This window comes from Amblyomma maculatum, chromosome 1 (genome assembly GCF_055883805.1).
Source record: "Amblyomma maculatum isolate TAMU_Amacu chromosome 1, ASM5588380v1, whole genome shotgun sequence".
NCBI lineage: Eukaryota > Metazoa > Arthropoda > Arachnida > Ixodida > Ixodidae > Amblyomma > Amblyomma maculatum.
Window position 1 is genome coordinate 506,940,441 of NC_139344.1, and position 14,802 is coordinate 506,955,242.

The 14,802-nt window shown below is 43.8% G+C and overlaps 2 protein-coding genes across 2 annotated transcripts in view; both read right to left on the reverse strand.

Annotated features, from left to right (window-relative positions):
• Nucleotides 1–3,556: 3,556 nt before the first annotated feature.
• The window catches only part of LOC146210369 (homeobox protein Nkx-3.2-like), a 106,719-nt gene continuing 95,473 nt past the window's right edge, over nucleotides 3,557–14,802 (reverse strand). Inside the window, exon 3 of the mRNA XM_084582377.1 lies at nucleotides 3,557–4,936. Within this exon, the coding sequence (XP_084438503.1) occupies nucleotides 4,679–4,936 (258 nt within the window). The 3' untranslated portion in view covers nucleotides 3,557–4,678. The remainder of the gene's footprint in view (nucleotides 4,937–14,802) is intronic.
• Nucleotides 10,522–12,658, reverse strand: LOC146210370 (uncharacterized). Its single transcript, XM_084575915.1, has one exon. It carries the CDS (start codon nucleotides 12,611–12,613, stop codon nucleotides 11,144–11,146), a length of 1,470 nt encoding a protein of 489 aa, XP_084432041.1. The 5' UTR covers nucleotides 12,614–12,658; the 3' UTR covers nucleotides 10,522–11,143.

The window sequence follows — 14,802 nt, forward strand, 5'->3', positions numbered from 1 at the left end:
TACGAAGCACTTCGTACATTTGTTACTTCATGCGGCTTGTACATTTGCGCGTGAAACTAAAGAACCGTCATATTTTCTGTGAGAAATGCATGAGAAGGTTCAGAATGTCGAAGCGTGGTGCCTAAAATTTTCATCACAACTTTTCATGTTTGCGTGTGCTTTCAGTATCTTTTTTTTTCCACTTTCTGTATTCTCATTATTTTTTCTCGTTTCTGAATGCTGTTTGGAATGGATGGCAAATATGTCTTTCTGAGTCCAGAAACTTCATGCTGAGCCTGGCCCTGCACTTATTCTGTGTGGTAGTTTTTGATCTACATTTTTTGTGAACGCATGTTTAAATAAAAGAGCTTTTTACATGGTTTCTAATGTTATTTCCTCTGTTCCTTGTATGGTTTGTCTATTTTTGTTTTTGCAGCCGGGCAGTAAGCACAGTAGAGAGGGATCGAAGGCTAATATGGGATGTTTAGACGGCAGCCATTCTGTTCGATTGAATTACAAAGCGTAAACTGTTCCGACGGGCCTCGTTTTGTTTCCGCGGCGCGTGGCTACGATCACAATGTAGCAAAGCCACCATTCAGATGGATGTAAAGGCAGCAATGCAATGCGCTTTCTTCGCTCTGTTCTTTGCACCACTGCCCCTTAAAGATGCAAAATATATCAAGTTGATATAGCGCGCCTTCTAGGTCCTTTTGCGCATACAAAGCCTTACCAAATAGCGCAGTTTCACCTATAATTTGCCTCTTTGAGGATGTCGGTGAGGCCAAGTCGTGGCGCCGTGCATTTACACGAAGCGTATCCCTTACACGTGTGCAACTGCGAAATCGAACCTAATAGTGAAGGGCCGCAAACGAACGTATTTACCTGCTCCCCATGTTTGGGAATCTACCCTACATCACCTCCGTTCTTGCAGAGGGAAAGTCCAAATGAACTCCCGCAACTACCCGCAAGTGCTCCGTCTTTATTGGGGTAAAATGTTACTCTAATCCAGCAACCGAACCTCGTTTAGGGAGGACAAGCCATTTACTCCGATTTGGGTAGATTCGTGTTTAGTGTATACCTTCGAAATCACGCAAGCAGTGCAAAATACACATGTTGTTGAGTCAACTACTTACACAGCAGTATTGCACTTTAGAGGTCAACAATTACTTGCAGGATTAGACTATTGCATAACTGGACCACCGGAAACTTGGAGACTGGGTCTATTGTGTTTAAATAACAAGGTAAGCTGGAGGCGTAGTTAAAGCGCCATCTGGGGCCAAAGTGCAATGAACGCGCCGATGTTTGTCTGGGAGAAGTTGTTTCGCACACCGTTCTTTCGGCGAAAAATAAGATCGAATCAATGCCAAGTTTGGCCTTGCAGCAGTGTGGGAAGCATCTCTTGAGACAACTGGCCTATATGCAGTAACGGCTTGAAAACAGTACAAATAGGAACAGAAACTTTGGAATTGGGAGCTTTTAGGATAGCACTTTGGGTGACGCTGTTTTTCACAGCACCGGTTTCAGTTGGCAAACGAAGGCGCGCTGTCAACCTAGTGACGCCGTATTTCAAACCGTTTTGTCAACATCCGCGATTGCTGCTTCACTACCCCGGGCAAGCGAAGGCTTGACCTACAGTTGAGTGCGGATATCATCAAAAACCATGATCGTAAGTAAAGAAAATACTGGCACTTGAGAAATCTCCACCGGGAATCGAACCGGGTCCCGAGTCGAGCGCCGGTCGAAATCTCTTTTCTAGCGTATAGTAGTGATGACAACGCAATGGTTTGATTTTCAGGGTTTAACGTCCCAAAGCTGTGAGAGACGCCATTGTGTAGGCCTCCGGAATTTTTTACCACTTGAGGTTTTTAATGTGCACTGACATCGCAACGCACAGGGATTTAGGGAAAGTTAGTGATAATGAAATAGTAATGATAATATTGGCGCTGCAGTTAATGATAATGATGGTAGTAGTAATGACGGTGAATTAGTTTATAATGATGGTGGTAACGATATTGATGATGATGAATAACAAGAAAAGTAACCAAACCTAACGAAACTTTCGCTTCATCCTTAGCAGGGTTAAGCCGCAGACATTGCCTTGCTAAGCAACTCGGGGGATGAACTGCAAATAATGATTGATGACCTAGACAGGAAACGTAGAAAGGTAGGCTTGAAAATCAATATGCAGAAGACTAAGGTCATGTTCAACAGCCTCGGGAAGGAACTGCAGTTTACATTAGGTAGCGACGTACTGGAAGTAGTAGGCGAATATGTCTACTTAGGACAGGTAGTAACCGCAGATCCGGACCATGAAAAGGAAATAACAAGAAGAATACGATTGGGATGGAGCGCATTTGGCAAGCACTCGCAGATTATGACTAGCGGCTTACCAGTATCGCTCAAGAGGAAAGTATACAACAGTTGCATCTTACCTGTACTCACCTATGGGGATGAAACGTGGAGGCTAACCAAGAGAGTTCTACTTAAGTTGAGGACAACCCAGAGGGCTATGGAACGAAAAATGGTAGGGTCTCATTAAGAGATAAGTAGCGTGCAGAGTGGGTCAGATAAATAACTCAAGTTACCGACATTCTAGTGGAAATTAAGAAGAAGAAATGGACATGGGCAGGACATGTAGTGCGAAGAGAGGATAACCGATGGTCGCCTAGGGTAACAAACTGGATTCCAAGGGAAGGAAAGCGTAGCAGATGGCGGCAGAAAGTTAGGTGGGCGGATGAGATAAGGAAGTTCGCAGGGGTCAAGTGGATGCAGCTAGCACAGAACCGGGTTAAGTGGAGAAATATTGGAGAGGCCTTCGCCCTGCAGTGGGTATAGTCAGGCTGATGATGATGATGATGATGATGATGATGATGAAGCCACAGCAATTTTTTCCTTTCTTTCATGATTAAACCGCGCGAAAAAATACGGACAGAGGCAGAAAACACGTCTGCGCTCTGTGTGTGTACGTGGTTTCTGTCTCTGTCCGTGTTTTTTCGCGCAGTTTAATCATGAACAACAAGCACCAACTAGCCCGCCAGAAAAGCCTTCTTGATTTTTTCCTTGGGCAGGTAAAATCATCAACCTAGATAAAACGACGCGCATTTAACGCGCACCGTTGAATGGTGAAAAGAAGTGCTTCGAAGCGCGACGTGGTTTCAAGGAATGCTGAATTCGCGGAGGTTACGTTAAGGTGAGGAAAGCGTTTTACGAATGCGGCCATTTTATACTGCATTCCGCGACCGTCTCTTGTGCACTGATTGCGGCCGTCATTTGCCTCAAATCGTTCATCCTCATATTGACAGCTACGCTCACAAGTATCAAGGGCAAACAGGAAAACATGCAAATCTGCTTCTAAATTGGGGGCTGCAGTTCTCACTCAGGCTGCAGTCCGCTCATTATTATCGGCTGCGCTCCAATTGACCTTAGCAACAAACTTTTCTGTCCGATTCTGGCCTGAGCTTGCCGGTAAGGATACATTAATCCTAATCTCAATTTTTGGAGGCATCTAAATGTTTCTATGCACCTTGCAACGTGCAGTGAGGCCGCTCTGGAGCAGGCTGAAAAGTTGGTACTTTACTGTTGGTTCGCACCGCAACAAATTCGAGACACGTGTGTCTTCATGTGTTTCGTTCGTTTTGCGCGCTGTGCCTTCCATTATGCACCTGTGCTCGGTAACGAGAATTAAGTGTAAACGACAAGGTGGGCTAAATATACATTTGAAAGTAAAAATGCCAGTAAGAGGCAATAGTTGTCTAGCCCGCATTTCCGCAAAGAAAAGACACTCAGTTCTCAAATTCGATATCTTTCGGTGCTTTTTACCCGACATTTCGATTGAGCGGTCACTACGCCGTTAAGGGCTGACGTAAAGGCCACTAGGTAGCTTTGGTGACAGCATTGACGCTACATGTTCTCATGCACCCATCGTTGCGTATAATCATAACTTATTGTATTCTAAATGTGGCCTTGTTGAATACACGCTGCCATGCAACCCCACAAATGAAGACTGAATCGAACAAATGCTGGGGAATGCCATCCAGAGCGGCGCTATCAAGAATTCGTTACTGTGTCCTGAAAGTGGATTATTTCAATTCTCGCCATTTCTTGCCCTGAGGGCCAACGAAAATTGTGTGAGGGGATTTGACGCGGCCCTTTTGGTCTCGCTTATTTCGAACTTCTTTATTTCCTCACCAATGCTAAGTGCCGGAGTTGTCACTTATAGAGGACGAACTTACTCGGTCGTCTAAAAATGTTCCATCTGAACAAACGTTTGCTTAAAATAGCCTCCTAGACGGCGAAGTTTTACGAAGTTCGCATATTTTACGCTTCATACACGGGCTCACTTTTTTCCGCGGAGTAACTTAGAGGAAAATTTCGGCCTTCTAATCAAAGCAGAAAAGTAGTTCTCTCTTTCAATTACGCCTTCCTTTGCGGGATTTGTTTTACATGCTTGGTTTAAATATTTATAATTTCTGTATGTTTTGCACCGTGTAAGAGCAGACCGAGACCAACAGAGTCAGAGTTATTTGCTTTCCTGTGTGGCTGCGTAATACGTAAACCCTCATGCGAATAAAACAACGTACTTCCTCGCAATCCATTACCCTTGATATTTCGGGCTCTGCTTGCCTGCCTCACACCCAATAGTCGGCATATCACCGTAAAAAAGAACCCCGGGCATGGATTTTCGCTTGGAAGCATGGTTTCATGTGGCACACCCTACGCAGGTAAGCCTCCTCTCGAAGGCAGCGGTGAACGGCAAGCCAGGCAGCGAAACGGAGGGAAACAGGAGTGTCGGTCTGGTGGCCAGTTCTTCAGGCCGATACACGAGCTGGTCGTCTTGAACCAAGACCTTCACTGGCGCCGTCCTTCGGCTGTCTGTGAGGGGGAGTGCGTCCTGAGTGCTGCCGGCTTGATGGCGGCGCTTGGTCTTGTAGCGTCGGTTCTGGAACCAAATTTTCACCTGCGCAGAGCCGAGAATAAAAATTGATTGCACATTCTCTTTACCCATTGAAGAGAACGCGTTTTACAGTTGTTGCGTTCGGCCGGAGAGGAATGTCTCCTATTTTCTTCTACCATGTCACAAACTCGCCCAGCAACACACTTTCATGCACGATTGCAAAGGGAGGAGGTAGGTGTGTGGGCTTAGAAGTTCTGCGTAATACTTCCACTTTAGTATCAGAAATGTTTTAATTGGAAAAGTGCAGAAAATATGCATATATTTTTATTGCAACTAAATTCCCACACAAAAATGGTCTATGTACTTGAAACGTTTATGCTCAGCTATGTCTATCTATGGACATTTATAAAGTGCCATTGAAATGTTGATAGGCAGCTATAGAAAATTCTATAGCTTCTGGTCCATACAAAACCTCTTTAGCTGACTATAGAAAACCATGAAGCTATAGAGTATTAGAGTTATCTTTAGCTGTCTATAGACATTTGAATGGCTCTAATGCTACAGACTGCAAGCCATAGAATCAGTTTTAGCAAGCTATAGAAAAGTTTGTGCTCATGGAGCTACAAACTATTAGTCATATAGTTATCTTTAGCTGTCCATAGAAATTTGAATGCCTCTAAAGCAACAGACTGCAAGCCATAGAATAAGATTTGGCAAGCTATAGAAAAGTTTATGCTCCTGAAGATATAGAATATTAGTTATACAGATACCTTTAGCTGTCTATAGAAATTTTAATGCCTCTAAAGCTACAGACTACAAGCCATATAAGCTGATTTAGCTGGCTATAGAAAAGTGTATGCTCCTGAAGCAATAGACTACTAGTCATACATTTACCTTTAGCTGTCTATAGAAATGTCAGTGCCTCTAAAGCTACAGAGGCACTGACGCTATAGAAAAGCTATAGAAGCTTTTCTATGTAGCTATAGAAAAGTGCATGCTCCAGAAGCTATACACTAGTAGCCATACAGTTATCTTTAGCCATCTATAGAAATGTCAATGTCTCCAAAGCTACAGACTGGCTATAGAATATTTTATATACCAAAAGCTATAGACCAGTAGGCGTACACCCTTATATGAAGGTACATCCCAGTCGAAAAAAAACAACTACAGAACTGCGTCAAAAATACGACAAAGTATTCTATAGTTCTGCCGTAAACGTCAAAATTTTCTTTAGTTGTGTAGTTTTTCTGCAGTAAATATCTGTTGTCTGTAGTTCTGTAGCACTTTTTGTTGTAACTACAGAAATGTCTGATGTTACTACAGAACGTTCTGTTGTCACAACTGGTTTCCTGTCAAAAACCGTACAGAAATTCTGTCGTAACAATAGAAAACCTTTTCCGACTGGGATAAATCGTCGGTTCGAATCCCTCGTCCTCTAGCTGGATTAAATGTTGCGTGCAACGAGAAACCGTCTGCACGATAAATGGATCTTGGTATAACTTGTGAGAGCCGCATGTAAGTACGCCTGCGGTGAGCACCTCTGGCGGTTTTAATTGCCAAATTTCAGTTATTTAGGCACCGAAGGGAAAAATAAACGTCCCAAGAGCTATCCTATAGCTGACCATAGAAAGACTGCACATTTGTACATTAGGAATTGTTTATAGACTTCTATAGCAGGATATAGATTTTTGGATATAGCCGACGATACAAGGGGTTTTCTATAGCTGGCCATAAAAGTTTGTACGCAACCATAGAAAATGCTAAAGACTGCAGTACATAGAGAGCCATAAGTCTATGAAATAGGCTAACGACTTTTATAGAACAGGCTATAGAAAAACCTAAAGGCTACCAGAGGAACGGCTATAGCTTTTTGGGCCAAATATCTGTAGCCGACCATACAAAGGAATTTCTATAGCTGACCATAAAAGTTTATACCTGACCATAAAAAATGCTAAAGACTGCAGTAAATAAGGAGCCATGAGTCCATACAACAGGTTAGAGACTTCTGTCGAACAGACCATGGAAAAATCTAAAGACAGCCAGATGTTTGTAGATATTTGGGCCAAATATCTATAGCCGACCATACAAAAGATTTTCTATAGCTGACTATAGGAAATTTTTGTATGGGATTAATGTGTGCGGTCTACACGACCGTGCATAAAATCAATACTGCTTCTGCGGGGCGAGTGTTGCATAATTTTTAAGCGCTTCCCGTCTACAGAAAATTTTAATTCTAATTGGTACATCCCTGCTCACGGGGCCTTCCTCGTCCAAATTTGTGTTGACAGCATATGTATTTTTTTAATCGCCCGTCACTTTGCGAGACGCACATGACAATTGTACACGCTGACAGCATGTGGGTCGCTAGACGCCGTTTAATGTTCTCCAAATGCCATGTGATAGTGCCGCGAACAATTCAAACCTTTTGTTTTCGACAGCCGCCGGCATTATCACTGTGATTCCGGCGCAAGGATCGATTCTCTATTGTTTTTCTGTTCATGCTCGTTGTAGCGAGATGCTATTTTATCATTTTTCTTTGCCACTCAGTGTATCGGTATCCGTTAAAACTGTACGACGCACGCCAACGAGTCTGGCAACATGCTCGAGCACTTGCGGTATGGCGCCAATAAGCATCAGTCGCTCCTCAATCAGTGAACTTGTCGATCTTGTTTAATACATGGTGTCAGAAGCAGCACGTTCCCGCGCCGAAACATGATGCAGCTTCCACCTCTAGAGCCGGTAAGTTTCTGGTATAATGTGACGGACAACTGGAATCGATTTAAGCAGCGAGTAGAATTGTACTGAGTCGCTACGGAGTCTCCGGAACTTGGAAAGGAGCGTAGTAACACACTGAAAGCCGCCATCTTGCTGCACCTCGCCGGTCAAGAGGCCATTGACGTTTTTAACACCTTCGGCCTTACCGTGGAAGAAAAGAATGACTACGACAAGCTGGTGCAAGCATATAAGGCCTACTGCCTGCCCCAGAGCAATGAACCATTCCAGCGCTACGTGTTCCGGAGCCGCAAGCAAGCCGAAGGTTAGCCTTTCGAGCACTTGTATCGGGACCTGCAACTGAAGTCTAAGAGCTGCAATTTTGACGCCCTCCGAAAATCTATGCTGCGTGACCAAATAGTGTATGCGGAACACCTAGTAAGGCACGAAAGGAAAAGCTTCTAGCCAAAAAAGGACTTGACGCTCACCACTGCTGTCGAATGGGCCAAGGCCTAGGAAATCGCAGCAGCACAAAGCAAAGCGTGGAACGAACACAAGAGCGTCGGTGCCATGGTGAAAGAGAAGCAAGTCTTGAAAAAATGGATACTGAATTTTTTATTCCGCGATGATGTGATCTTTTGGAATTTCATTTCATTTCATTTTATTACCTTAAAGGCCCCTAAAAAGAGGTGTTACATAAGGGGTGGCAAGAGCAAAAATACATAATCACAATAACAGGAAAGTTTTGACACTATCGATGAACTGTGGTGAGCAAGTGATGAGAGCAATGTTGTCCGGAAGGCCGTTCCAGTCTGCAGCTGTTCGAGGAAAAAAGGAATTTGAAAACGTGACGGTACGTGAACGTGGACGGGCAACTTGTAGCTGATGGCTGTTGCGATGAGATATGCGTGTGGGGGGAAGAATATAAGGTGCGATGCGCATAGGACTGTGGAAAAGTTTGTGAAATAAAGATAGGCTGGCAATGCGACGACGGAGCGATAAGGGGGATAATCCGGATGCTGTTTTTAAGGAGGAAACGCTGATTTCATAAGAATATGATGAATGAATAAAACGAGCGGCGCGATTTTGAACAGATTCGAGGGCACTAATGAGGTAAGCTTGATGAGGATTCCAAATGGGCGATGCAAATTCTAGTTTGGACCTGACGAATGATTTGTAGGCTAATAACTTTACGTGTTCGGGAGCATGATGAAGATGGCGCTTTAAGAAACCTAGCGTCCTGTTAGCTGACGATATTATGTTAGTAACATGCATACTCCAAGAAAGATCGCTACAAATTGTTATGCCTAAATACTTATATGATGGAACTAGCTGTACGGGAACTTCAGAGATTACGTAAGGAAAAACAAGAGGGTTACGGCGACGGTTAATAGACAAAAGATTACACTTACGTGGGTTAAGTTCCATTAGCCACTCGTTACACCAGTCTTGAACAGCATTAAGATCGTTTTGAAGAGAAGATTGGTCAGCGGTGGTGAGAATAGCACGATACAGTACACAGTCGTCAGCAAACATACGTATGCTAGATGTTACGTTTGAGGGCAGATCATTAATGTATATTAGAAAGAGTAGCGGGCCAAGCACAGACCCCTGGGGGACGCCTGACGTTACTAAGAGTGAGTTAGAGTTCACATTGTTAACGGAGACAAACTGAGAACGATTAGTTAAGAACTCTTCAATCCACTTCAATATATCGGGGTGTAAATTTAATCGGGAAAGTTTTATCAGTAGGCGTTTATGAGGTACTTTATCAAAAGCTTTAGCGAAATCTAAAAATATGACATCAGTTTGTAGGTTAGAATCAAGGTTAACATGCAGGTCATGAATGAATGTAGAAAGTTGGGTCTCGCAGGAGTAACCTCGGCGAAAACCGTGCTGAGCAGGATGGAAAAAGTCGTTGGAATCAAGAAATGCCATGATGTGGGTATAGATGACATGTTCCATGATTTTGCAAGGGATACTAGTTAGCGAGATGGGACGGTAATTTAGCGGTGAGTTCTTGTTACCTGATTTGTAGACTGGAACAACCTTCCCATGTTTCCATTCTTTGGGCAGTTGACCTTTGAGGAGTGACTGAGTGAATAACAAGCACAACAGGGATGAACATATACCTTTGGTGTTAATCAGTATTTTGGCACTAATATTGTCAATTCCAGCCGAGGATGACAGTTTAATGTTTTCTATTAGTGACAAAATTCCTGTTGAAGAAAATGTAAGAGAGGGCATGGTATCCTGGATAATAACCGGGTTTGAAGGAAATATCGGATCTGTTTCATTAGTAAATATGGATGAAAAGGCTGTGTTGAACATATTGGCGCATTCAGTTTCACAGATGGTAGCACCTGATGCGTCGGTGAGGGAAATAGTGCGCGTGTGCTGGGGGTTAATGACCTGCCAGAACCTTCGAGGGTTAGTAGTCAACATTTTGGGCAGATCGGTATGGAAAAACGTGCGTTTAGCTTCTCGAATGTTTAATAAATACGTTTTTTCAGCTGCGTAATATTTGTTCCAAGCGTTTTGACTAGGGCGTGACTTGGCCGAACGGAAAAGACGCTTCTTTTTATTTTCAAGACGTTTGAGTGTGTTTGTGAACCAAGGGGTTTGAGGGTTAGTTCGTATATTTATGTTGGGAATAAACCTGTCGACCAAATCTTCGATTTTCTTCTTAAACATGAACCAGTTTTCGTGGACGGATCTTTGATGAAAGTTAAATTGGAAATCTGGTAAAAATGCACGAAGTTCATTATTTATAGCAATATAGTTCCCTTTATCGTAAAGTCGGATTGTTCGCTTACATGTTGCGCGTGAAGATGGTTTAATCGTGAAGCCGGCATGTATGACTTGGTGATCGCTGATACCTGGTAGATAGGTGATAGAATGAACGCAGTCAGGGCTATCCGTTAATATTAGGTCGAGAATGTTAGCGCAGACATCCGTTACACGGGTTGGTTCGGATATTAGTTGAACGAGATTAAAATTAAGGCAAACGTCAAGAAAATCATTAGCATCCCTGTTACCTGTAGCGGTTAGATTATGCCAGTCGATACTGGGAAAATTAAAATCTCCGAATAGGATAGTGCATGTGTTAGGGTGCTTGGTTTTAATTTCATTTAATGCGTGATTAAGTTTTTGAGGAAAGTCTGGGCTGCTAGGAGGCCTGTAGCAAACGCCTATCACAACTGACTTTGGTGAGGCATGACACAAGACCCATAATATTTCAATATCCGATGAAAGGTGAATGGCCGTGCATGATAGCTCCTGTGCAGTTGCAATAAGTATCCCCCCTCCCCTTCTATCTGGACGATCTTTACGGAAAACACGGAATTTGGGCAAGTCGGCAAGGACTTCACTATCAGAAACGTCACTACTCAGCCACGTTTCTGTCAAGATTAGTAGGTTGCTGGAGGATGATGTGACGATATTGGAAATAATGTCGCGCTTTGAAATCAAACTTCGGATGTTAGTAAAGATCGCTGACAATGAAAGTGCTTGTTGTGCATGTTTAGAACAGCCTGTCGATTGGTGATGAGGTGGTTGCTATTTTACCTCTTTTACGGTTTGTGAGGATTCATCGAACGTGTATCGTTTGGGACCAATGTGTAAAGTTTTGAAGCGCAAGGAGAACTTGTCGGTTACCGATCTGGCAAAGGCTACAAGATGTTTGCGAGCGTTACGTATAGGAAGGGAAAAATCTTCGCCAATACTGTAGTCAGTGCCTTTTAGTTTGGTGCCTAAGGAAAGGATGTTTTCTTTGGTTTTGGATGAGGTGAATTTCACGATAATCGGCCTTTTACGATCAGTGGAATGGCGTCCAAGGCGGTGAGCACGCTCGATTAGATTAGGTTCGATGGCAAAATCTAGTTGGGTGGAGCAATGGCGAATGACTGTTTCTTCCGAGTCTGCATATGTTTCAGCGGGGTTAGTGTCGGGTATGTTGTAAAATATGAGGTTGTTGCGACGAGAGCGATTTTCAGCATCGTCCATACGTGCTTCCAGCTTGTCAATCTTGCAGGTAAGTTCAGAGTTCAGAGTTTTCAGGGCGTCTATTTCGGAATGGAGAGTGGAAAGTGAAGCGTAGCGTGATTCCAGAGCGTCCATGCGTTTGTTTAAGTCACTTAAGGTTGTTTCAGTAGTCTTCAGTTGTATTTTAATGTCCTGTAGATCGCAGATTACTGTAGCTTGGCCGGCAGTTAGTTTCTGGAGCTCGGAAAGTACGCTGTCGGTATGGTCGGGGCCGGGGTTAGTTTCAACATCCCCTGACAATAGCAAGAGAAGACGGATAACACGCAAACATTCGGCAACAATATCACAGCAGCACTGAGGGCTCGGCAGCTGCATTAAGAAGTAGTTACTGTTTTTTTTAGCAAATAGAGAAAACTTATTACTAACCTGCATTGTGAAAAGCAGAGGATTAGTAGACTGCGCTGTCGCACAGCTACCGAGCCCACAGAGCGGCGGTGATGACAGCATGCTCTTTATAAAGATCAGGTGTGTTGATGTTCCTGGTGATGGGACTGGCCAATGAAGATCCTCGATGACGTACTCTGGCGGCGGTGAAGGCAGGTGCAACAATGGTGATCGCGCAGGTTGACAAAAAATTTCATCTTCATGGCGCATCAGGGTCACGGGAGAGACGGACGTGCAGGCTGCAGACGGCACAGCGGCGAGAAGCAGGTGTAGTGCGAGGGTAAATACCTGCATTGTGAAAAGCAGAGGATTAGTAGACTGCGCTGTCGCACAGCTACCGAGCCCACAGAGCGGCGGTGATGACAGCATGCTCTTTATAAAGATCAGGTGTGTTGATGTTCCTGGTGATGGGACTGGCCAATGAAGATCCTCGATGACGTACTCTGGCGGCGGTGAAGGCAGGTGCAACAATGGTGATCGCGCAGGTTGACAAAAAATTTCATCTTCATGGCGCATCAGGGTCACGGGAGAGACGGACGTGCAGGCTGCAGACGGCACAGCGGCGAGAAGCAGGTGTAGTGCGAGGGTAAATACCTGCATTGTGAAAAGCAGAGGATTAGTAGACTGCGCTGTCGCACAGCTACCGAGCCCACCAGGATTTAATCTTGAACTCAACATCTGATGAGTTTTCTCATTAGTCTGGAATTACAAATTCTTGATGAGTTTTTGGCATTAATTTTTTTCTCATGAGACCATGCATCACAAATTCTTTATGACTTTTTGCATTAGCTAACCTTTTTTCAATACTAACCCACATTATTTAAAGTAAATTTTCTGAAGAACTTAGGATTAAGAAGCCATTATAGAAACACATTTCCTTCACTATTTCAAGCGAACGTAGTGACATGAATATATTCTTGCTGTATTCATGATTTCATGTTTGCATATTAAACTAGATCCATTCATGAATTTGTTAATTATTTACATTTTCAGGATATATATATATATATATATATATATATATATATATATATATATATATATATATATATATATATATATATATATATACAAGTGAAAAATTGCTTCGTGCTGTTTCCAAGTTTATTTAGAGTCAACGTTTCGGCAGGAGCCCTGCCTTTCTTGAGAAAGGCAGGGCTCCTGCCGAAACGTTGACTCCAAATAAACTTGGAAACAGTACGAAGCAATTTATCACTTGTGTATAACCTCTAGCAACTACGTACGTCTATATATATTGTTACGAAGATGACAAAAGCGGGCAGTGGCGCGGGGCGGAGAGCTCGCGCCAGGCACGCTGGCCATTAAAGCATATTTCATCGTCATGTCATCATGTCGTTCTGTTTCTGTTGTGTCGCCGTGTTCCATCGCTTGTCATGCCACCCCGTGACATTTGTTGGAGGTGCGGTTCATCTCCATCCTCGCCTTGCACCGTCGAAGCCAACCGTACGCCGGGTCCATCTGCCTAAAGCCCGTGGAGATCGCCGCCCAGCTCTGCCCCAGACCTTTTTGCTCAGACCCGACCAGCCGCTGTCCCCAGCCTCGTCCCTAGCCCTGACCACAATACACGAGGACCAGGAAGAGCCCAAAGCCGACCCTACCGACCCTACCGATCCCACGACGAAGCGACCTCACGACCACTCGAGCGAAGACAGCACCACCACCCAAGCCGTTCGGCGTGTCCATGAGCCTTGGCCTTCGGCAAACGGTGAAGATTGATACTGCATTAATACCGTTTCTTGGGCTAGTTGGTTCATATTTGTACTGTGAAAAATTGCGCCGAAATAAACATACCACAAGAAAGAAGACGGGACAAAGGCGCTTGTCCCGTCTTCTTTCTTGTGGTGCGTTTATTTCGGCGCAATTTTTCACAGTACAAAGGTGAACATTGAACTTGATGCTTCGGGGCAAGCATTCTTCCCATCTTCGCATTCATTGTGGTGTCCAGCGTTTCATGTCCCAATCGTGTTTCTGTGTTCATCGTCACGTCATGCATTGGATTTCTAGCAATCGATCGGGACGATCGCTCGGTGGCCCCGGGTAATGCTACGAAGATGACGAAGCGGGCAGTGGCTGGGGGCGGAGCGCTCGCACCAGGCCCTTGGCCATTAAAGCATATTTCATCGTCATGTCATCGTGTCGTTCTGTTTCTGTTGTGTCGCCGTGTTCCATCGCTTGTCATGCCACCCCGTAACAATATATATATATATATATATATATATATATATATATATATATATATATATATATATATATATATATATATATATATATATATATATATATATATATATATACCGGGTGTCCCAACTAACTTGAACCAAGGGATACAAAATAATACATTTGAGGTAGGTCAGTGAAACCAATTGCATTCACCTGCCAGCCTCCTTGCGCACTACAGGCGATTTTTTGTTTTGCAATTACTTAATTAGCTAATTATGTTAATTTTTCTAATTTGTTAAATATCGGCTTTAGACCAAACATGGGAATTGGAAACTTGTAGAGCACCTTCAGAAACCCCCATTCCACTAATTGCGATAAAGAAAGTCTCACGTGTATCTTTTTTTCTGCGCTCAAAAGAAAGCCCGCGAAATACAAATAATACCACGTGACTAATGCATTTGTGCGCCGCGATTGGGGTGCTCTCAGTCGTGGTTTGAGCGAACGAAATTAGCTGCAGCCGTGTCTCCTTTGCCCCGTTAAAGCGGCAGGCCGATATGCCTGCGATGGCTTCTTCGCCTGCGTCCGACAGCCGGCCCACGTGATGGTGC

What these genes read in the sequence shown, in the direction of transcription:
- LOC146210370 (XM_084575915.1), bottom strand. Translation starts at nt 12,613, where the DNA reads ATGCAGGTATTTACCCTCGCACTACACCTGCTTCTCGCCGCTGTGCCG.